This window comes from Equus quagga, chromosome 1, assembly GCF_021613505.1.
Source record: "Equus quagga isolate Etosha38 chromosome 1, UCLA_HA_Equagga_1.0, whole genome shotgun sequence".
Lineage (NCBI taxonomy): Eukaryota > Metazoa > Chordata > Mammalia > Perissodactyla > Equidae > Equus > Equus quagga.
The window spans coordinates 170,748,607-170,771,311 of record NC_060267.1 but is presented as its reverse complement, the minus strand read 5'-3'; the positions used below and the strand labels follow the sequence as shown (position 1 = coordinate 170,771,311).

Sequence of the window (22,705 nt, the reverse complement as noted above, 5' to 3'; positions counted from 1 at the left end):
AAGATGCTTTGGTAAAATAACACTACGGAAAAAAATAACACTAGAGCATCCATTTAGTTTGAAAAGCTACATATCTCAGAGACTGCTCTGTTCTCTTGAATAACTAGGTGAGAGAAGCACCAAAAGAAATTCTTAGAAATTTAGAGATTTTTGTTTCCAACAGTTGTAAATTAAAATTGTACAAGATATGTTTTCTAACCTATTCCCATTTGTTTTGCTTTACATCGAAGACAATGAATGCATTTTTTAAATAATGGCAGACACAACATACTCGATATTTACAATGGCTTGTGACAAATACAATACCTGAAAATAATTTCCAATTTTCCATTTATTATTGCTATTTAGTCACAGAAAAGATTAACACTCTCCAAGAAATTTATTTTAGCATATGTCATATATTGATATAATTTTATATGAAGAGAAACCATTGCAAAAGTGACTAACATGGTGCCCTTACAAGAAAATAAAGGCAATAAAGAAATTTTTCCATATAAAGACTTTTGATCTGCATCATTTTTTCAAAATATAAAACCATAACATTAGAAGCAAACAGAAAAACAGCAAAGAAAACAATAAAACTGAACACCAAGGATAAGGAATTGCTCTATGCGGATGCTTTGCATATGTAGTATATATGTATGGGCTGAGTTATAATAAAAATACTTATGTATTATAGTCAATCCTCACATAGAGTTAGAAACAGGAATTTCCAATCAAGTATGACTGGACTGGCATTTTGTCAGTCTTCAACTACATGACGAATCACAGCTGTGTAGCAGTCACTTCTGGTCAGCAGTATCATGATAAATGCTTGATAAGATATAATTTTTCCCCTTGTTCACTTGTAAAAATTGGTGCCTTTTTGTAATGTTCTACAAGTTCTTCCATGGTGCTGAATTTACGCTGCCCAATGCAGTAGACAGTCTCTTTTAGTTGGACTTTAAAATGCTTGTTCTTCCCTTGTGCTTTTAGCGATACTGAGAAATCATCTGGCTAAAAGAGAAAAAACATGTAAGGTTAACATTTTGAAAGACATCTATTAGCATTTTTATATTAAACACTAACAGCTAAAATTTGAGCACTTAGTAGTAGGCACTGTGCTAAATTATTTATAGAGATTATCTCCTTTATGCCTCAAAATAAACCCATTTTATGATAAAATCAAGGCTGAGAGAAGCTAAGGTACTGAGGATCATTCCATCTAGCTAACAACAGAGCCAGGATCCAAACCAAAGCAGCCAGACCCCAAAGTCTCTTGACTAATATGCTCTCCCTAACACCCACGGCAAATTCTCTGGTTTAACATCGGAAGCAGAAGAGCTACCGTCTCTGCAGTCCGACTACTGGAGAGACTCATGAGAAAACCCAAGACATCCACCTCTTTTCATTTAGCAGCTAACAGTACTTATAGAGGAGCTGAGATAATACTCTGAATCCTCAAAGATGAAGGACACAAAAATGAGAATTAATGTAAGCACTAATGAAGGGTCGTAAACTCAAATGCCTACAAGAGGCCAAAAAAAAAAAAAAAGTAAACAAGTGACAGGGTGGACAGATAGAGGAAACAACAGTGCATGGCCAGTCTAAAGGAAGTGGCCACTTAGTTGTGACTGTTGCCTTGTGGGAATATGAGCTCAATGTTGACAGGCCTTCCAATTTTAAAAAGGAATCCTGACATCTGAATTCTTATAATAAATCTCCCAATATTTAAATACTGACATGAATTCAAATGTTTAAAAAACGTGCAGGTCAAACAAAATATGCCTGTTTGAGATCTCTACTTTAAAAATTCTACTGCTAAAAATGATGATATATTTTGGCTAATGTCTATGCTCAATTACACATAAGAAAATACACAGTATTCTGCAATCAAGTTACTTTCCTAGCATTTTTTTTTTTTAACTTAAACTCTCTTTTGAATTGTCTATATCAACCCCAGAAGCCTCTTTTTATACAGTTACTGCCAAAATTTCAAACAGCAGGCTTCTTGGGAACATCCCATACTTATGGTTACTTTACCACCCACTCCAAGGTCACTCCCTTCCAAACCCACTGCCCACTGCTTGTCCTGGAAAGCAGGGCCAGGTCAGCATCTAACAGAAAACAACTCCCATCACTCTTCACTATCATCAACCACCTGCTCTTCCTGAGGGGTTTTGTACAGGCCCCATTTCCTGAACTTCACATTGGGCAGTCCAATTAGTCTTAGTCTCTCCTCTTCTTTCCTCTCTCCCTCTCTTATATATACACACATACCACTCACACTGACAGGTGTTCTTCCTTTTCAACCTTTTGTACAATCACACGTTCATTTTTGTACAACTACATACACACAAAGCCAATCACTAACCAAGATTTGAAAAGTAGTGGTATCCTTTATCAAGGAAAAATAAAGGCCATTTTTAAGAGAAAGGAGTATCATCAAATTCTAATATCCTAGATGGTACTCCAAAAGTGCTCACATAATTTTCTTATTCAATTTTTATGATTTTATAGTTTTATTGTTTTACTAGTATTAGAATAGAATTTATCTTTTCTTGCAAATGCATTTCAAATATAGTGAGTGTTAAAATAGATTTTTGAGGTACATAATGAAAGTATATTTCCAACTTCCAAACAACTAATTTATGAAGTAACTTAAATATCAATTTTTTAAATTTGGGATTTCCTTTATTATAAGGATGATGGTGCATCCAATATGCAACGTAAGAAATGTTTTCCCAGTTTAGGCTACTGCATTGCTCTACTCTCAATGAAGAAGCCCGTGCTCAATTTTCACAATTTTTCAGTTTAATGCAACAGAAAATTATTTCAGGAAGGCAAAACCAACCAAACCAGACAAGGCCAAATAATCCAGTGTAGTATCACTGCTAGGGCTATATTTTAGTGAAAATAAATATAGTTGGAAAGAACATCGACTTTAGCTTCAGAACATTTATACCCATGTCCCAGTTTACCACCTGGTTAATTTTAGGGAAGACACTTAACCTCTCCAATCTTCTATTTACTGTTTTTAATAACCAGAGAGCTCTACTTCCATTTACCTTTGAAAATCAACTTACCGAAGATTCACTATCACGAATGAGGAAATCACCTTCATGCCCTCTTTCGTTTAATGCCATTTCTGCTTGATGCCTGGTGACTTTCCCATAATACCATGGATTGCCAGCAAACTTTCCAGTGAGTGAAGGCCTAATGTAATCACACTGCGGAGGTGATGGTTCCAAACCTGAGGTTAATGGATTATTCTGCATAATGGTAACGTAGTTTTTAGGCACCAGACCAACCGTTCCATTGATCTTCCTGCATTTCCACCACTCAGGGTCATTTTCAGGTTTTTCAATAACATCCATTACATCTCCTTTCTCAAAATTAAGTTCTTCATCATTGGATGAGCTGAATGGGTAAAGAGCCTGTACCACATGCAACACTTGCCCAGTGTTTAGGTTACTGACGACTGCTGCTAATTTCTCTGACAGAGAACCTACATGGTCACCCAAAGGGCTGTCACCTTCCTCAGTTACGTAGTTTGAAGGGAACCATCCAACTTGTCCATTGTAGCTACCCCGCCACCACCCATCACTGCATTTCTCCATGACGATCACCTTCGTTCCTTTTATCAACGACAATTCATCCTCTCGCTCTGCCATATAGTTAAATTTCACATAAGCAGGCATGTTGAGGTCATAGAGACGTTCCCCTGGGTCAACAAAGCTATCATCAGCAGGAGATGCAGAATCTGGCACACTAGGCTTTCTTTTCACTTTTCCAATGCCTGTTTAAATAAAAAGGGGTAATGAAAAGAGCATATAGTCCAATGATAACCAAAAAAACCAATTTCTTCATTACTAAAAAAGGATCTTCAGCGGCTGGCCCCGTGGCCGAGTGGTTAAGTTCGCGCGCTCCGCTGCAGGCCGCCCAGTGTTTCGTTGGTTCGAATCCTGGGCGCGGACATGGCACTGCTCATCAGACCACACTGAGGCAGCGTCCCACATGCCACAACTAGAAGGACCCACAACAAAGAATATACAACTATGTACCGGGGGCTTTGGGGAGAAAAAGGAAAAAAAAAATCTTTAAAAAAAAAAAAGGATCTTCAACTCTGTAGTTCTTTTAAGCCTTCAAACTTAGATAAATTTTTCTTTTTATATCCCCATGACCTATTACTTTATAACTAGAAGTCTGTACTTTTGACCCCCTTCACAAAATCTCTTTTCATAACTAAACACTTAACTGCAGTTATTATATAAAAGTTTACCTTCTCATCTTTTCTAAGGCCCTGAAATAACTGTATAACATAATTCAAAGGTTGTCCTAAATTAATGAATTTTCTCTTAAATGTAAATATAGATTATTTCTCTCATATCTACAAGAAAAGTACATAAAGGCTCCACCACACCCATATTCTTGTCTTACTTTATTAACCTAGAGTCTACAATTAGCTGTATAAAACAAACACTTAAATTACAACTTGAGATGCAAGATAAAACTGTAGTTAGGTCTGGGTAATCCTCCCATTTGCTTCCTTAGTTCCCAGACACAGGTTGCTCTATTTACCTCATGTTTATTTTAAAACAATATATTATCTACTTGTCTCCCCTCACCCCATTCACATGTCAGGTCCACAAGGGCAGGGATTCTTATTTCCTCTGTTCATGGATATAAGCCCAAGGCTCTCATATGGTACTCAGTACATACTAGATGCCTAAAATATATTTGTTGAAAGAAATGAGAAAATGACTAAATGGCAATATTATTATACATGTATGCTACATCAACTGCAATCAGGCATTTTCACTGCTTCTTATTTCTTAGCACATGATTTTTTGCTCTATTTGTACCAAGAAAACTGAGGTATTCCTAGGTAACATTTCTCAAATACCTTCTACCTCAAAACTCTTTCTCATTACCCTCATTCTTTTTCTTCACCCAGTTTTCCAACCTTTGATCCTCCTGTTTTCTTAACACTATTTTTCTGCCTCTTTTGGGACTCTTGGCCATCCTTGTTTTCCTCCTACCTATTGTCTAAAAACACACTCAGATCGCTTCTATTCCAAAATAAAATTACTTGATTCTGCTACCTCTTTTAAACTACACTATTCTTTAAAAAGTGGTCTTCTTTTTTTTCCTTCAACTTTTTCACCACTCACTTCTAACTCCTTATAAGGTGGTCCTGTCTCTCCACCATTCTACCAAAAGTACTCAAGCAAAACTTGTGAAAACTGTGTCATCTCTTTACTGCCAAATCGGTACCTTTTGGAGCCCTTAGTCTTTTCAAACTCTCTCTGCACCAACCAAGATCATAGATTACTGGCTCCATCATTTTCTCCTTCTTTAACGTCCCTAAGAGTCTCCTGTTTTCCCTACTGACCTGTTTAAATATTCTTGTGTGCTTCTGCCTGGGCTCCTCTAAACCTTGTTATAAAATTGCACTATATTTGTTCACTTCTCCATCATCCTTAATGAAAGAGTGAGCTTCCTGAGGGCAGAAAACTGGATCTTACTGCCTTGTATCTCCAGCACTTAGCAAGTATCCACACTAGTAGTGGGAACAAAGGAATGTTTCCTGAACGGATAAGTGAATGATTCCTTAGTTGAAAGTGTTTCCCAAGATGCCATGCTTGGACTTCCCCTCTACTTCAAGGAAACCATAGGTTTTTATTTTCCATATCTTCTGTGTAGACAAGACAGTTGCAAGGTCTCTTCACAGCTCTAAGCTCTTTCTGGGATTCAAGCACTACAATTCCAATTGTCACCAGACATCTACAGACTGTACTATCAGCACCTCAAATACAATACCCATGTCTAAATAAAAATAACCTCTCCCATATCCGTAAATCAACTCCTTCCCTCCCAATTTCCTTACTTCTGGTTAATGGTATCATCATCCTGAAAAATCCCGACACCAGGATTTCTGGCAGAGTAGGGAACTCTAGGGTTTTATCCCTCCAAAAAAAGTAATTAATAAACTGGAGAATACTGTCAGAATCAACTTTTGCAGAACTCTGGAATCTAGTAAAAAATTTACAAAAACTAGAGCAAGGCTTAGTGAAGAAAGAAGCTGCTACTTTGTAGTAAGAGAACATTTTAAGTTGCCTGCCTACCATCTCTTACACCCAAATCAGTGGTGGCTGTGAGGACAGCAACATGCACTCCTAACCCCAGAGGAAGCAATACAGATCTTATTCTTAAAGAACTGTGATTGTGAGTTTAAAGCTGTCTGGCAGCTACCTGAAGGACCAGCACAATGGCTTGCCTTGGTCTCAACCAACTTGGAGCATTCTCAGGGCTAGGGTGTCTCTTGCTAAAAGTATTTGACTGATGCAGAAGCCTGGGGCAAAGGACAATAATTGGGATGAGGAACAGACAGATTAAAAACTCTGGGAAGAAAAAATTGGGGAAAGGATATAAATGGGGAAATAAGGGCTTTTAAAAGCACCTGTGTATAACAGAGAATCAAGAAGGCCACACCCATAGCCAGGGCTGGACACATGCTCAGGAAAGGTCTTAGAAGACCCTATGCTTTTGCTTCTGGCTGACTTTCAGGCTCTGAAGAAGCAGTAAGTGAAGGCTAAGGCATAGTTGTAAATGGCCTGGCTAAGTGTTGAAAAAGTATTTTTTTCTTTTTCCTCTGCTTCCAGTTATTTAAGGAAACTCTGTCAAAACACCAGCTGACAGCTAAGCAAACAGAACACCGACTTCAGTGGCCACACGTGACAAAGAATATAGACTTTACAAAGATATTTTAGAAAGGTCACTAAACAAGCAAACAACCATCACCCACAATAAGAAGCAACAACGAACCCTATGGAGGGGTAGAATCTGATGCTGAAAGAAAAACTGTCAATCGAGAATTCTGTAATAGCAAAACTGTCCCTCAAACTGAAGGAGAAATTAAGACACTCCCAAACAAACAAAAACTGAAGGAGTGTGTCACACTAGACCCATGCTACAACAAGTGCTCCAGGGAGTCCTCCAGGCTGAAAGGAAAGGTTACTAAACAGTAACTGGAAGTCCCAAGAGGAAATAAACAACAGTGGTAAAGGTAGCTACATTTGTAAATAGAAAACCAGTAGTGTTACATTTTTCACTTATAAGTCCTCTTTTTTCCCTGTATGATTGAAGATACAAGTGTATAAAACAACAATTTCAAATCTAGGTTAATGGGCACACAATGTATAAAGATGAAACTGTAAAGGAATAGAATTTTGTATACTATTGAAACTAAGTTTGTATTAATTAAAACTTGATTGCTAAAAAGTTATATTAGGGGCCAGCCCCACAGCCGAGTGGTTAAGTTCGTGCACTCCGCTTCGGTGGCCCAGGGTTTTGCCAGTTTGGATCCTGGGCACAGACATGGCACCACTTGTCAGGCCATGCTGAGGTGGCATCCCACATGCCACAAGCAGAAGGACCCACAACTAAAAGCATACAACTGTGTACCAGAGGGCTTTGGGGAGAAAAAGGAAAAATAAAATCTTTAAAAAAAATTAAAGAAAAAAAGTTCTGTTAATCTCTCACAATTTCCAGCGCACGGGTCGGTGCAGGGGGCACCCGGACTTCCTGTAGACATGCTTGGGGACACGGTTGGAGCTCCAGCGCCTGGCTCTGTGGCACGAGGGAGGGATCCGGGGTCCCGCACCTCCCCGGCAGGGAAAGCTTCTGCTCACCATTAGCAGGGAGGCCACGCTCAGAATCCAGGACAAAGGGAAGCTCCCAGTGGGTGGATTCCCCGGCACGGCACCAGACCACAAGCTGCTGCTGGGCTCACAGTCTCCGGCGCAGGGGTCAGTGCAGGGGGTGCCCGGACTTCCCATGGACGAGCTTGGGGACTGGGTGGAGCTCCAACACCCGGCTCTGCGGCCCGGGGGGATGCTCCAGGGTCCCGCACCCCCCCCAGCAGGGAGGGCCTCTGCTCGCCATTGGCAGGGAGGCCCTGCCCAGCATTCGGAACACCAGGAAGCTCCCTAGAGCAGAATTCCCCACAAGGCAGCAGCTTACAAGCCACTGCCAAGCCCACGGACTCTGGCTGTGTCCCAGACGAGGCAAGGGTCTCCCAGAGATCCCGTGAGAGTGGAGTGGGGCAGAGTGGAGGTCTGGTGAAATGGCTACGTAGCCCAGGGGGGAACTCCAGGTTTCTACAGCAGCCTCAGCAACAGCCTCTGCACAGCACTAGTGGAGAGGTCCCAACTGGCAATCGCAAGGCGGGAAGGCCCTGGGACAAAAGCAGCACAGCTAGGTGAGCTAACGACAGACTGCAGAAGATACCCATAGCTCTGCTGGGACCTATAGTGGACAAGTGTGATCTTGTGGGCTCTGTTAGGGACAAAGCAGCGATTACAGGTGATCTTGCTCCTGGCTGCTGGGAAAGCCCACAACACTGCTGCAGACCACAAGGAGGGAGCGCGTCTAAGTGGGCTGCAGCAGTAGGCACCAGCAGCCTGAGGCCCCCTTGCGATTGCCCCCACAACCGATGAGGGACCCCACAGGACCACTGTGACTACGAGGAGGGGTCCAGGTCCAGTCAGTAACAGCTGACAGGGTTCCTGGTTGGTGCAGTCTAAACAGGTGCCCCCCCGCCCCCCCGACACACCAGTCGCAACAAGTGGAAGCAGCGACTAAACTCTATCTCTATGCGGAGGCACAAATCCATGCCATCAAGCAGTATGAAAAAATATATTAAATCTCCAGAACAGAAGGAAAATGATAAGCACCCAGAAAACAATCCCAAAGACAACGAAATCTATAACCTAAATGACGATGATTTCAAAACTGCCATTATTAAAAAACTCAACGACTTAAAAGAGAATTCAGATAGACAACTCAATGAGTTCAGGAGCTATGTCACAAAAGAGCTTGACACTATAAAGAAGAACCAATTAGAAATACTGGAGATGAAGAACACAATGGAGGAGATTAAGAAAAATCTGGACTCTCTGAACAGTAGGGTCGATAATATGATGGACAGAATTAGCAATTTGGAGGATAGGAATATAGAAATGCTGCAGACAGAGGAGGAGAGAGAACTAAGACTAAAAAGAAAGGCATAAACTCTCCGAGAATTATCCGACTCAATTAGGAGATGCAACATAAGAATTATAGGTATACCAGAGGGATAAGAGAAGGAGAAGGGGGCGGAAGGCCTGTTCAAAGAAATAATAGCTGAGAACTTTCCAAACTTGGGAAGAGAGATGGAACTTCATGTGACAGAAGCCAACAGACCTCCAAACTTTATTAACGCAAGAAGACCAACCCCAAGGCATATAGTAGTGAAACTAGCAAAGGTCAATGACAAAGAAAATCCTAAGGGCAGCCAGGCAGAAGAAAATAACTTACAAAGGAAACCCCATAAGGCTATCAGCTGATTTCTCAGGAGAGACCTTACAGGCTAGAAGAGATTGGAATGAAATATTCAAAACTCTGAAGGACAAAAACCTGCAGCCAAGAATACTCTACCCAGTGAAAATATCCTTCAAATAGGATGGAGAAATAAAAACTTTCCCAGATAAACAAAAGTTAAGGGAGTTCATTGCCACAAAACCTCCTCTTCAAGAAATGCTCAGGAAGAACCTCATTCCTGAAAAATCAAAAAAAGGAAAGGGGTTACAAAATCCAGAACAAAGGAGATAAGCAGAAGGACAATAACACAAAGCAACAGCTCTCCATCAGGACAAAATGTAAAAGAACTGGAAAACAAGTGATAAAATGGCAACAGTAGGCCCCCACGTTTCAATAATCACTCTAAACGTGAATGGATTGAACTCTCCAATCAAAAGGCACAGAGTGGCAGGATGGATCAAAGAACAAGATCCAACAATATGCTGCCTCCAGGAAACACGCCTCAGCCCCAAAGACAAACACAGACTCAAAGTGAAGGGATGGAAGACAATACTCCAAGCTAATAATGAACAAAAGAAAGCAGGTGTTGCCACGCTTATATCAGACAAAGTAGACTTCAAAGCAAAACAGATAAAGAAAGACAAAGAGGGGCAGTATATAATGATAAAAGGGACGCTCCACCAAGATGACATAACACTTATAAATATATACACACCCAACACAGGAGCACCAAAAGTCGTAAAGAAACTATTAACAAAACTAAAAGGAGACATAAACAGCAATACAATAATAGTAGGGGACCTCAACACCCCATTAACACCAATGGACAGATTGTCCAGACAGAAAATCAACAAGGAAATTATAGAATTAAGTGAAAAATTAGATCAGATGGACCTAATAGGTATATATAGGACACTTCATCCAAAAACAGCAGGTTACACATTCTTCTCAAGCGCGCACGGAACATTCTCAAGGATAGACCATATCTTGGGAAACAAAACAAGCATCAGTAAGTTCAAGAGGGTTGAAATAATATCAAGCATCTTTTCTGATCACAATGCTATGAAACTAGAAATCAACTACAAGAATAAAGCTGGGAAAGGGCCAAAAATGTGGAGACTAAACAACATGCTACTGAACAAACAATGGATTGTTGAAGAAATTAAAGAAGAAATCAAATATTATCTGGAGACAAATGAAAATGAAAACACACCGTACCAAATTATTTGGGACACAGCAAAGGCAGTCCTAAGAGGGAAATTCATTGCAATACAGGCTCACCTCAATAAGCAAGAAAAATCTTACATAAACAACCTCAAACAACACCTAACGGAATTAGAAAAAGAAGAACAAACAAAGCCCAAAGTCAGTAAAAGGAGGGAAATAATAAAAATTGAGCGGAAATAAATGATAGTGAAACAAAAAAGACAGTAGAAAGGATCAATGAAACAAAGAGTTGGTTCTTCGAAAAAATTAACAAAATCGACAAACCCTTAGCCAGACTCACTAAAAAAAAAAAAAAGAGACAAGTCTCAAATAAATAAAATTAGAAACGAGAAAGGAGAAATCACAACAGATACCGAAGAAATACAAAGGATCATAAGAGAATACTATGAAAAACTATATGCCAACAAATTGAACAACCTAGAAGAAATGGATAAATTTCTAGACTCATACAACCTACCCAAACTGAATCAGGAAGAAATAGAGAATCTGAATAGACCAATCACAAGTAAAGAAATAGATACAGTAATCAAAAACCTCCCCAAAAATAAGTGTCCAGGACCAGACGGCTTCTCTGGAGAATTCTACCAAACATTCAAAGAAGATTTAATAACTATCCTTCTCAAACTATTCCAGAAAATAGAGGAAGATGGAGCACTCCCTAATACATTCTATGAAGCCAACATCACTCTGATCCCCAAACCTGACAAGGACAACACAAAGAAGGAAAACTACAGGCCAATATCACTGATCCTCAACAAAATTTTGGCAAACCGAATACAGCAATACATCAAAAAGATTATACACCATGATCAAGTGGGATTTATACCAGGGACACAGGGATGGTTCAACATCCGCAAGTCAATCAACGTGATTCACTACATTAACAAAACGAGAAACAAAAACCAGATGATCATCTCAATAGATGCAGAGAAAGCATTCGACAAGATCCAACATCCATTTATGATAAAAACCCTCAATAAAATAGATATAGAAGGGAAGTACCTCAACATAATAAAGGCCATATATGACAAACCCACAGCCAACATCATACTCAACAGACAAAAACTGAAACCCATCCCTCTCAGAACAGGAACAAGACAAGGGTGCCCACTTTCACCACTCTTATTCAACATAGTACTGGAGGTTTTGGCCAGAGCTATTCGGCAGGAAAAAGAAATAAAAGGAATCCAAACAGGCAACGAAGAAGTAAAACTCTCGCTGTTTGCAGACGACATGATCTTATATATAGAAAACCCCAAAGAATCCATAAAAAAACTATTAGAAACAATCAACAACTACAGCAAAGTTGCAGGGTATATAATCAACATACATAAATCAGTAGCATTTCTATATGCTAACAATGAACTAACAGAAAAAGATCTCAAGAACTCAATCCCATTCACAATTGCAACAAAATGAATAAAATACCTTGGGATAAATTTAACCAAGCAAGTGAAAGATCTATACAACAAAAACCACAAGACCTTCTTGAAAGAAATCGACGACGACATAAAGAGATGGAAAGACATTCCATGCACATGGATTGGAAGAATAAACATAGTTAAAACGTCCATACTACCTAAAGCAATCTACAGATTCAACACTATCCCAATCAGAATTCCAATGTCATTCTTTACAGAAATTGAACAAAGAATCCTAAAATTCATATGGGGCAACAAAAGACCCAGAATTGCTAAAGCAATCCTGAGAAAGAAGAACACGGCTGGAGGCATCACAATCCCTGACTTCAAAACATACTACAAAGCTACAGTAATCAAAACAGCATGATACTGGTACAAAAACAGATGCACAGATCAATGGAACAGAATTGAAAGCCCAGAAATAAAACCACACATCTATGGACAGCTAATCTTTGACAAAGGAGCTGAGGGCCTACAATGGAGAAAAGAAAGTCTCTTCAACAAATGGTGCTGGGAAAAGTGGACAGCCACATGTAAAAGAATGAAAATCAACCATTCTTTTTCACCATTTACTAAAACAAACTCAAAATGGATCAAAGACCTAAAGATTAGGCCGGAAACAATAAGTCTTCTAGAAGAGAGTATCGGCAGTACACTCTTTGACATCAGCTTCAAAAGAATCTTTTTGGACACCATAACCCCTCACATGAGGGAGACAATAGAAAGAATAAACAAATGGATCTTCATCAGACTAAAGAGCTTCTTCAAGGCAAGGGAAAACAGGATTGAAACAAAAAGCCCACTAATTGGGAAAAAATATTCACAAGTTATTTATCTGACAAAGGGTTAATCTCTATAATATACAAAGAACTCACATAATTCAACACCAAGAAATCAAACAACCCAATTACAAAATGGGCAGGGGACATGAACAGACATTTCTCCAAAGAAGATATATGGATGGCCAATAGACACATGAAAAGATGCTCATCATCACTAATCATCAGGGAAATGCAAATCAAAACTACACAGGGAAAAGCAAATCAAAACTACACTAAGATATCACCTTACACCTGTTAGAATGGCAAAAACATCTAAAACCAAGAGTGACAAAGGTTGGAGAGGCTGTGGAGAAAAGGGAACCCTCATACACTGTTGCTGGGAATGCAAACTGGTGCAGCCACTATGGAAAACAGTATGGAGATTCCTCAAAAAGTTAAGAATAGAAATACCTATGACCCAGCCATCCCACTACTGGGTATCTATCCTAAGAACCTGAAATCAGCAATTCCAAAAGTTCCATGCACCCCTATGTTCATCGCAGCATTATTCACAATAGCCAAGTCATGGAACCAACCTAAGTGTCCAGCAACTGATGACTGGATAAAGAAGATGTGGTATATATATACGATGGAATACTACTCAGCCATAAAAAAGGACAAAGTCATCCCATTCACAACAACATGGACAGACCTTGAGAGTATTATGTTGAGTGAAATAAGCCAGAGAGAGAAAGACGAACTCTCTATGACTCCACTCATAGGTGGTAGTTAACACATGGACAAAGAGAACTGAACGGTGGTTGCCAGGGAAAAGGGGGGTGGGGGGAGGGCACTAGGGGTGAAGTGGTGTACCTACAACATGACTAATAATGATGTACAACTGTAATTTCACAAGGATGTTAACTTTCATAACCTTAATAAAAAAAAAATTTTTTTTAAAGTTATGTTAATTGTAACTTCCAGAGTAATCACTAAGGAAATACTAAACAATTTACAAAAAAGAAATGAAGGGAAATAAAATGGTATATCAGGAAAAAAATCAATTACAAAAGAAGGTACTATTAGAGGAACTAAGGGGACAAAAGGTATAAGACATATAAAAAACAAATAAAATAGCAGAATGCCTTCCTTACCAGTAATTACTTGAAATGTAAATGGATTAAAATATTAGATTAAAAGGCAGAGACTGGCAGAAAGGATTTAAAAACATGATCCAAATTCATGCTATCTACAAGATACTAAGTTTAGATCCAAAGATGCAAATAGGTTTGAAAGTGAAAAGCTAGTAAAACACATTCGGTGAAAATGGTAACCAAAAGAGAGCTGGGGTGGCTATATGAGTATCAGACAACATAGACTTCAAGACAAAAGTTGTTAACAAGAGACAAAGAAGGACATTATATACTGATAACAGTCAATTCATCAAGACAATACAACAATTATAAATATATACACACCTAAGAACAAAGCCCCAAGACATATAAAGCAAAAACTGACAGAATTAAAGGAGAAATTGACAGTTCTACAATATAGTTGGTGACTTCAATACCTCACTTTCAATAACGGAGAGAACTAGACAAAAGATCATTAAGGAAATAGAGGACTTGAAAAACACTATAAACCAGTTAGACCTACAGACACATACTGAACACTACAAAACAACAGCAGAAGACACATTCTTCTCCAGTGCACATGGAACACTCTCCAAGAGAGTGTTATGTTAGGCCACAAAGCAAGCTCAATAAATAGAAAGAGACTGAAATCATTTAAATATCTTTTTTTTAACACAATGGAATAAAACCAGAAATAACAGAAAGGAAAACTAGAAAATTCACAAATATATGGAAATTAATCAACACACAAACAACTGGTGGGTCAAAGAAGAAATTATAGGTGAGATTAGAAAATACTTTGAGACAAATGAAAATGAAAACACAACATACCAAAACCCACAGACTGCAGCAAAAACAATGCTCAGAGGGAAATTTAAAGCTCTAAAAGCAGTGACAGCCCTGGGGCCGAGTGCTTAAGTTCACACGCTCCGCTTTGGTGGCCCAGGGTTTGCAAGTTCAGATGCTGGGCGTGGACCTACACACTGCTCATTGAGCCATGCTGTGGCGGCATCCCACATAGAAGAACTAGAGTGACTTACAACTAGGTAATAAATACAACTATGTACTGGGGCTTTGGGGAGGAGAAAAAAAAGGAGGAGAGCTCTAAAAGCTTACACTAAAAAAGGAAATCAGAGGCTGGCCCCGTGATGTAGTGGTTAAGTTCAGTGTGCTCCACTTCAGTGGCCCACATTTGCAGATTCAGATCCCTGGCCTGGATAAATGTGGCAGTGACACACATACAAAACAGAGGAAGACTGTCACAAATGTTAGCTCAGGGCAAATCTTCCTCAGCAAAAAAACATATTATATATATCAATCTCAAATCAATAATCTAATTTACTCCTTAAGGAACTAGAAAAAGATCAAGATAAACCCAAACCCAGCAGAAAGAAAGAAACAATAAAGATTAGAGCAGAGATAAACACAAAGAAAATAGTAAAACAACAAAGAATCAATGAAACCAAAAGTTGGTTTTTGAAAATTATCAGCAAAATTGACAAATCTTTAGCTAGACTGACCAAGAAAAGAGAGAAAAGACTCAAATTACAAAAATCAGAAATGAAGTGGAGACATTACTAATGGAGACCACATACATTACTAGAGACCTTACAGAAATAAAAGAGTAAGAAAACACTACGAACAACTATGTCAATAAATTAGATAACCTAGACGAAAAGGACAAACTGCTAAAACACACAAATTCCCAAAGTCTTTGTTCACAACAGTTTTGTCAACCAATCAATACATAACCTTGTTTATGTGTGTTTCTCTTTAAAGACGCTTTATTTAATATAAATTGATTCATTAACATTGAACTCACGGACATCAACACTATAATTCATGCCTGAATGAAGCTTATATCTAACACATATATTTTTTCCATAAGACAAATCACACCTTTCCTGAGCTTAGGAACACTAGACAACACTTCAGCACTATGCTTGGGGGCCATTTTAAACAGCAAAATTACCAAAAAGAAAAAAAAAAGCACAAAAGTGCAAAAAAGTGGCACTAAAAGGTGACAAGGACACTTATTTACAAGGACACTTATTTACAGTATGAGAGCTGAAACAAAAAAGGCAGAGCATCACCTTGTTTGACCTCAACCAGCAACATGTGCATCAAGCAATTCAAATTTTTTGCATTCTGCACATGTGTGCAAAAGCACTGTGAGTATCAATTTGGGGCTTACAAACAAATTTTAGCAAGTAAGGAAATTCACAAATGTGAAATCTGTAAAAAGTAAGAATCATCTATACTAGCAAACTGAATATATTAAGAGGACTGCATATCATGACCAAGTAGGACTTGTCCCCGGAATGTAAGGGTGGTTTAACGTGTGAAAATCAACATTATACACCACATTAATAGAATGAAGGGGAAAAAACCCACATGATTATTTCAATTGATGTAGAAAAAGCAATGGACAAAATCTAACACCTTTTCATAATAAAAACAGTCAGCAAACTAGGAAGAGAATTTCCTCAACATAATAAAGGGCACTTATGAAAAACCCACACTTAACTATCATACTCAATGGTGAAAGAGTGAAAAAGCTTTCCCCTAAGGTCAGGAACAAGACATGGATGCCCTCTTTCACCACTTCTATTCAACACTATACTGGAAGTGATAGCCAGAGCAATTAGGAAAGAAAAAAAAATAAAAGATATCCAAACTGGAAAGGAAGAAGCAAAATAATCCTTATTCACAGATGACATGATCTTATATACAGAAAACACTAAAGAATCCAAAAAAAAAAAGTTAGAACTAATAAATGAATTTAGCAAAGTTGCAAGATATAAAACCAACACACAAAAATCAGTTGTATTTCTATATGCTAGCAATGAACAATCTGAAGAGGAAATTAAGAAAACAATTCCATTTATAAATAGCATTAAGAATAAAATATGAATAAATTTAATCAAGGAGGTACAAGACTTGTATACTAACAAAATATTGCTGAAAGAAAGTAAAGATCTAAATAAATGGAAAGACAGTCTATGTTTATGGATTTGAAGACTTATTTTTAGATGGCAACACTATCCGAAGTGATTCACAAATTCAATGTAATCCTTATCAAAGTTCTAATACCCTTTTTTGGGAAGAAATGAAAAAGCTGATCCTAAAATTTATATGGAATTGCAAGGGACCCCAAACAGACAAAACAATTTTGAAAAAGGAAAACAAAGTTGGAAGACACACTTCCTAATTTCAAAACTTACTACAAAACCAGAGTAATCAAAACAGTGTGGTACTCACATAAAAGGACAGACATATAGACCTATCAATAGAACAGAACTGAGAGTCCTGAAATTAACCCACACAACTGTAGTCAATTGATTTTCAACAAGGGTGCCAAGACCATCTACTGAAAGAAAGAATAGTCTCTTCAACAAATGATGCTGAGACAACTAGAGATCCACATGCAAAAGAAGGAAGTTGGACTTCTACTTAACACCATATACAAAAATTAACTCAAAGTGGATCAATGACCCAACTATAATAGTTAAAACTTTAAAACTCTCAGAAGAAAACATAGAGGAAAGTCTTCATGACCTTGGATTTAGGAATGGATTGTTAGATTTAACACCAAAAACACATGAAACCAAAAAAAAAAAAAAAAAAAGATAAATTGCACTTGATTAAAATAAAAAACATTTGTGCAAAGGATACTACCAAGAAAGTGAAAAGACAACCTACAGAACTAGGAAAGAATACTTGCAAATAATTCTGATAAGGGTCTATATCCATAACATATAAAGAACTCAGAACCCAACAACAAAAAGAAAAACAAAAATGGGCAAAGGATTTGAATAAACACTTATCCAATGAAGATATACAAATACCAAAAAAACACATCAAAAGATGCTCAATATCACTAGTCATTAGGGAAATGCGAATCAAAACCATAATGAAACACCACTTCACACCTACTAGGATGGCTGCAATAAAACCAAACCGAAAAAGGAAAATAACACGTGCTGGTGAGGGAGAAACTGGTACCCCTCTTACAGTGCTGGTCAAAATTTAAAATGGAGCAACTGCTGTGGAAAACAGTTTGACGGTTCCTCAAAATTTTAAACAGAACTACCATATGATCCAATAATTCCACTCCTAGGTATACACCCCAAAGAACTGAAAACAGGTATTCAAACAAATACTTGTACACAAATGTTCATAGCTTCACTGTTCACAATACAGATGAAGGGATAAACAAAACGTAGTATACCCATATAATGCAATATTACGCAGCCATAAAAGGGATGAAGTAGTGATACACGCTACAACATGGATGAACCTCAAAAACAGTATGCTAAGTGAAAAAAACCAGACACAAAAGGTCACATGTTGTATGATTCCATTTATATGAAACAGCCAGAATATGTAAAACCACACAGAAAGCAGATCAATGGTTGCCAGGGGCTGAAGGGAGGGAGGAAAGGGGAGTGACTGATTGATGGGAACAGGGTTTCCTTTTGGAGTGATAAAAATGGTTTGGAATTAGATGTGATGGTTGCACAACATTGTTAATGAACTAAATATCACTGAATTGTACACTTTAAAATGGTTAATTTTATATGAATTTTACCTCATAAAAAAACTTAAAAAAAAAATATCCTTAGAGTCAAATCCTTAGAGTCATCATATGTCCTTTCTGCAAATGCTTTCTATTCCCACAATTCACAAGCTAGTTCGGGCCTCTTAATTGTACTTGAGCCTCCACTACTCTCTAAACTAGTTTCCTCGCTAATCCAATCTGTCCCACTTCGACCTGTCACACATATCATCCAGTCTAACCTTCTTATGAATACAGCTGCAATCACATGACAATATTGCTCAAAAGACAACAGTGGCTCTTCATTGCCTATCAATGAGAAATACTCAAAAGAGAAATACTCTGCCTACAATCTACAGCCCTATCCAGAATGTCCTTAGCCTTCCTTTTCAGTCTTATGGTATAGACTATCGAAAATACCATAGACCCTGAATCAGCCTTTGGGTTCAAATCCCAGCTACACCACTCTGGAATCTTGAGCAAGCTATTTCACTTTTCTGAGCTTAGAAACGGAGAAAACACAACTTACTATGAGAGCAGTATGAGAACTGAATAAAATAAAATAATAGCACTGTACATATATAGTAAATGTTAAATAAAAGCATCTTTCTATAATGCCCTGCACTAAAACTACTCCAAATCCTAATAAAAATGGGCTACTTAAACCCCCTTAACAGAAAATGTTCCCACCTTCATGACTTAATTTACCCTGTTTGCTAGTTTCTTCCCAAAACTTTATTAAAACTTCTGCCTCTCAAAAATCTACCCATTCAAGAAGCACCATTTCAAACAACAACTTTATTATTTTACTCATCTTCCCAGTCTGTGTTTCTCAACATCCTTCACTTCCTACCCTCACCCCCAATGATATGTAAGCTCTCCTTGTTTAAGCACCATAGCACTTTGTACGTCTGAGGTGCTTGTATGATAGCGTTTCCTGTGTTTGTCTTTTAAGCTCATCTACTAGAGCATAAGCTTCCGGAGAGGAGCATTCGGTCTCACTGATCTTCTGCTTTTCTATACTATTTAGAACTGTGTACATAGCAGATGCTCAATAAATGTTTTTTAAGTTGATTAAAACTGAATACTGATATAAGCAAATACAAAGTTTTAAACCTGAAAACAAAAGCTAGTTCCAAAATGATTTAAGTTCCGAAAACGATAACATCTAAGACTAATTACACATTGTCAAAAAAAGAATGAAGAATTTTTGGGCAGACCCAACAATTAAAGTCCCCAGTGGGAAAACACCAAAAACAACCTATTTTAACCTTAGAGGCCACAAATATTTCAGGGAAAGAACATAAGCTTAGAATGTTTGTTTTCTATGCAACACAAAGCCCTCCATGACCTCTCTTGTGAGCATGTCTTCAACCTCGTACCTGTTCAACTAATACAACAGCCACAGAAACTTCTCAGTTACCAAAAAAACCACGCTCTTTCAAGGCTCTAAGCCATTGCACATGATGTTTTTCTGCCTAAAACACTTGCCATCCTCATTCTTCAAGACTCAGTCAAGCTATCTTCTCACTGAAGACGTCCCTCTCTCTCCCTAAAACAGAGTGGAGATAGTCCTCCTTTGTGCCACTACCTTTCTTTGTAAATATTTTTACTGTAAACACTCAACACTCTCTAAACCAATATTTGCTTCCTTGAGATGAAACAATGTTTTTAATCACCTTTCTATCTATTCCCAGGTGCCTGGCCCATATTAAGTGTCCTGTTACTCTTTCTCATGTGAATGACTGACAAATGCAGGCATAATCAATAGCTTGTTTTTTTCCTTGCTTACAGTTCTTTGGGTAGGGCTTGTTTATTGTTCTTTGTTTCTATTGCTAAAAAATGGTCCTTCCAATCTCGTTATCGATGAGAGAGAACATGCAAAAGTACTTTACAAAATTATACAAATGTAAAGTATTAGTATCTCTCAATTTCTCAATTATGTATTATGAATGTATAACAGCAACAATTACATCATTCCACAACAAGCAGGCTCCCTCAGATCAATGTACCATCTTTTCTAAATCCTTCCCAACTTCACAGTTGGTTCACCACAAGCCTCCTAATCTCAATTAGTCCCTTTTGCATCAAATCTTTCTAATCCATAGTGTATCTGACTCTCATTCTTTCCTTACTCTTTAGTCATAGTGCACTAGGAAAAGTCTAACAAAAGAGACTCCAAGGCTAAATTTTAGTCCTGCTACTTACTGGTTAATGTGGTCTTGGTGGAATTATTTAATCTTTAAACTCCAGTTTGTTTGTTTGTGAAATGGTGGTGTGTAATAAGTACCTACCTCATAAAATTTTTATAAAGAATTTTTAAAAGTTTAGATGCATAGCACTCAGCACAGTGCATAGCACAGAGCAGGCACTTGCTCAACGGTAGCTATTACTTTCCTTCCTCCTAGTGCTTCTACTATTTACTTTTTCAAAAATACTTCAACTTTTATTATAGCATTATACAGCTGGACCTGGCCAGGGCTGGGAGGGAAAGTTCTGAGCACTGAGGATGTATACAATTCTGAAGCAGTCATTTTTATTGTTAGCTTTGTTTAAAAAAACTGAAAGTGTTTGTATAGCTTCCAGTCTTCCCCTCACTCCTATCCACTGTCTTCTCTCTTCCTACAGCACTGTTTCTTGAGCAAAACAATGTATTAACTCCTCAAAAGTTTTTTTAGCATCTGGTTAAGCACTGTGAATATTCTATCTTCACATGATATCTGTCCCCTCCTAAGGCAAATCTATTCCTTATGCAACCATCCTTCATCTACTGGATGCTAGTATTTGGAAGCATGTGAGTTTCTCAGTACCACCGTTAAAGTACATCTATCCAAAGTGCACAAACTATGTTTTACTTGGCCATCTCACACATAAGGAAGCTATTGCATCCCTTCCTCTGAGCACCTCATGGATATGAATCAACACCATCATGAACTGTATTGAGTTCTTTTATCACCTACATTACCACAGCAGCTCTTACTAAGCCTTTTACTCATGTAAACTGCTGCCAGGCCAGATTCTCAGCAGTCTTCAATTTCTTTAAAAGACTTAATGTAGAATTTTACATTAACGTCTGTCCCTATTCCTCTTGTTCATTTCTATCTCAGCTTTTAGCTTTCAAACATATTTCTGAACTCAATGTACGAGTTATTCTTCCAGGATTAGGTCTTCTTTACATTAAGCATGTCATTTTCCCTCCATCTAAAACACTGGATAAATAAACATTGAAGAAAATGAGGCCAAAGAAAGTACTGCTGATTCTTCTAATTCTTTAGGGAACTATAATTCTGTTCTTAAGTTCCTATTTCTTCAAAACCAGTTTCTCCCCATCATGGATTTTCCCATGATTCCCTATGATACATGTAAGACTGATCAGTTGTTTACCAGGACTATAATTAGAATTAGAAGGGACTTTCCAGGATCATCTAGTCTTGCCCAACTCCCTCCTTTGCAAATAAGGAAAGGGAAATCAGGAAAGTTTAGTTATGTACCCTTGGCTGCACGGCTAATAAGTGGCATATTTGGGAGCAGAACTAATGAATTCTAAATACAAATATATGGCGTCTTTCCATGACAGGTTTTTATTCAAATTTTTGTATTTTTATCTGTTTATTTCATCTACATGAAATAACATAAACTATTGTTTTTGATGATTCTATTTCATCTAAAACATTGTGCCCTTTTTGTTTTCAAGGGTATTCCGGCTACCACACAAGGAGTACATATATTGCTGCTTCTACTTTTTAAGTCCATTCAGGGAACAGATGGGTGAATAGACTGTCTCTACTCTGACAAGCCACAAAGCAAAATGAACATAAATTTTGGCTTGCTGCAGATAGCGAGGAAAGGAATATTTTGGTTACAAATCTCAAATCCTGACCCTCAGTCTAGAAATGTATTTAAGCTTATCAACTTTCTAAGACTCAACAGAGAAAATGATAGTTTTATATTGTATTAATGGTATTTATTGAATCACTGTATCAATGATACAATATATTCTTTTTATATCATTTCTGGTTGATTTATGGTCAATATCACTTTTGACCAAACTTAGATATGAAATCCACTGTATTATTACTATTATTATTATTTTGCTTTTTCTCCCCAAATCTCCCCAGTACATAGTTGTATATATATATTTTTTTTGGGGGGGGGGAAGATTAGCCCTGAGCTAACTACTACCAATCCTCCTCTTTTTTGCTGAGGAAGACTGGCCCTGAGCTAACATCTGTGCCCATCTTCCTCTACTTTATGTGTGAGACA

At 37.9% G+C, this 22,705-nt stretch overlaps 1 protein-coding gene across 5 annotated transcripts in view; it reads right to left on the bottom strand.

Annotated features, from left to right (window-relative positions):
- Window positions 1-313: 313 nt before the first annotated feature.
- NCK1 (NCK adaptor protein 1) overlaps window positions 314-22,705 on the bottom strand; it is a 73,003-nt gene continuing 50,611 nt past the window's right edge. For all 5 annotated transcript variants that reach the window (XM_046674456.1, XM_046674440.1, XM_046674448.1 and 2 more), the window contains 2 exons: window positions 3,066-3,778; window positions 314-996 (listed from right to left, as the gene is read on the bottom strand). In XM_046674456.1, coding sequence (XP_046530412.1) covers window positions 802-996; window positions 3,066-3,778 — 908 coding nt within the window. In that variant the 3' untranslated portion in view covers window positions 314-801. The remainder of the gene's footprint in view (window positions 997-3,065; window positions 3,779-22,705) is intronic.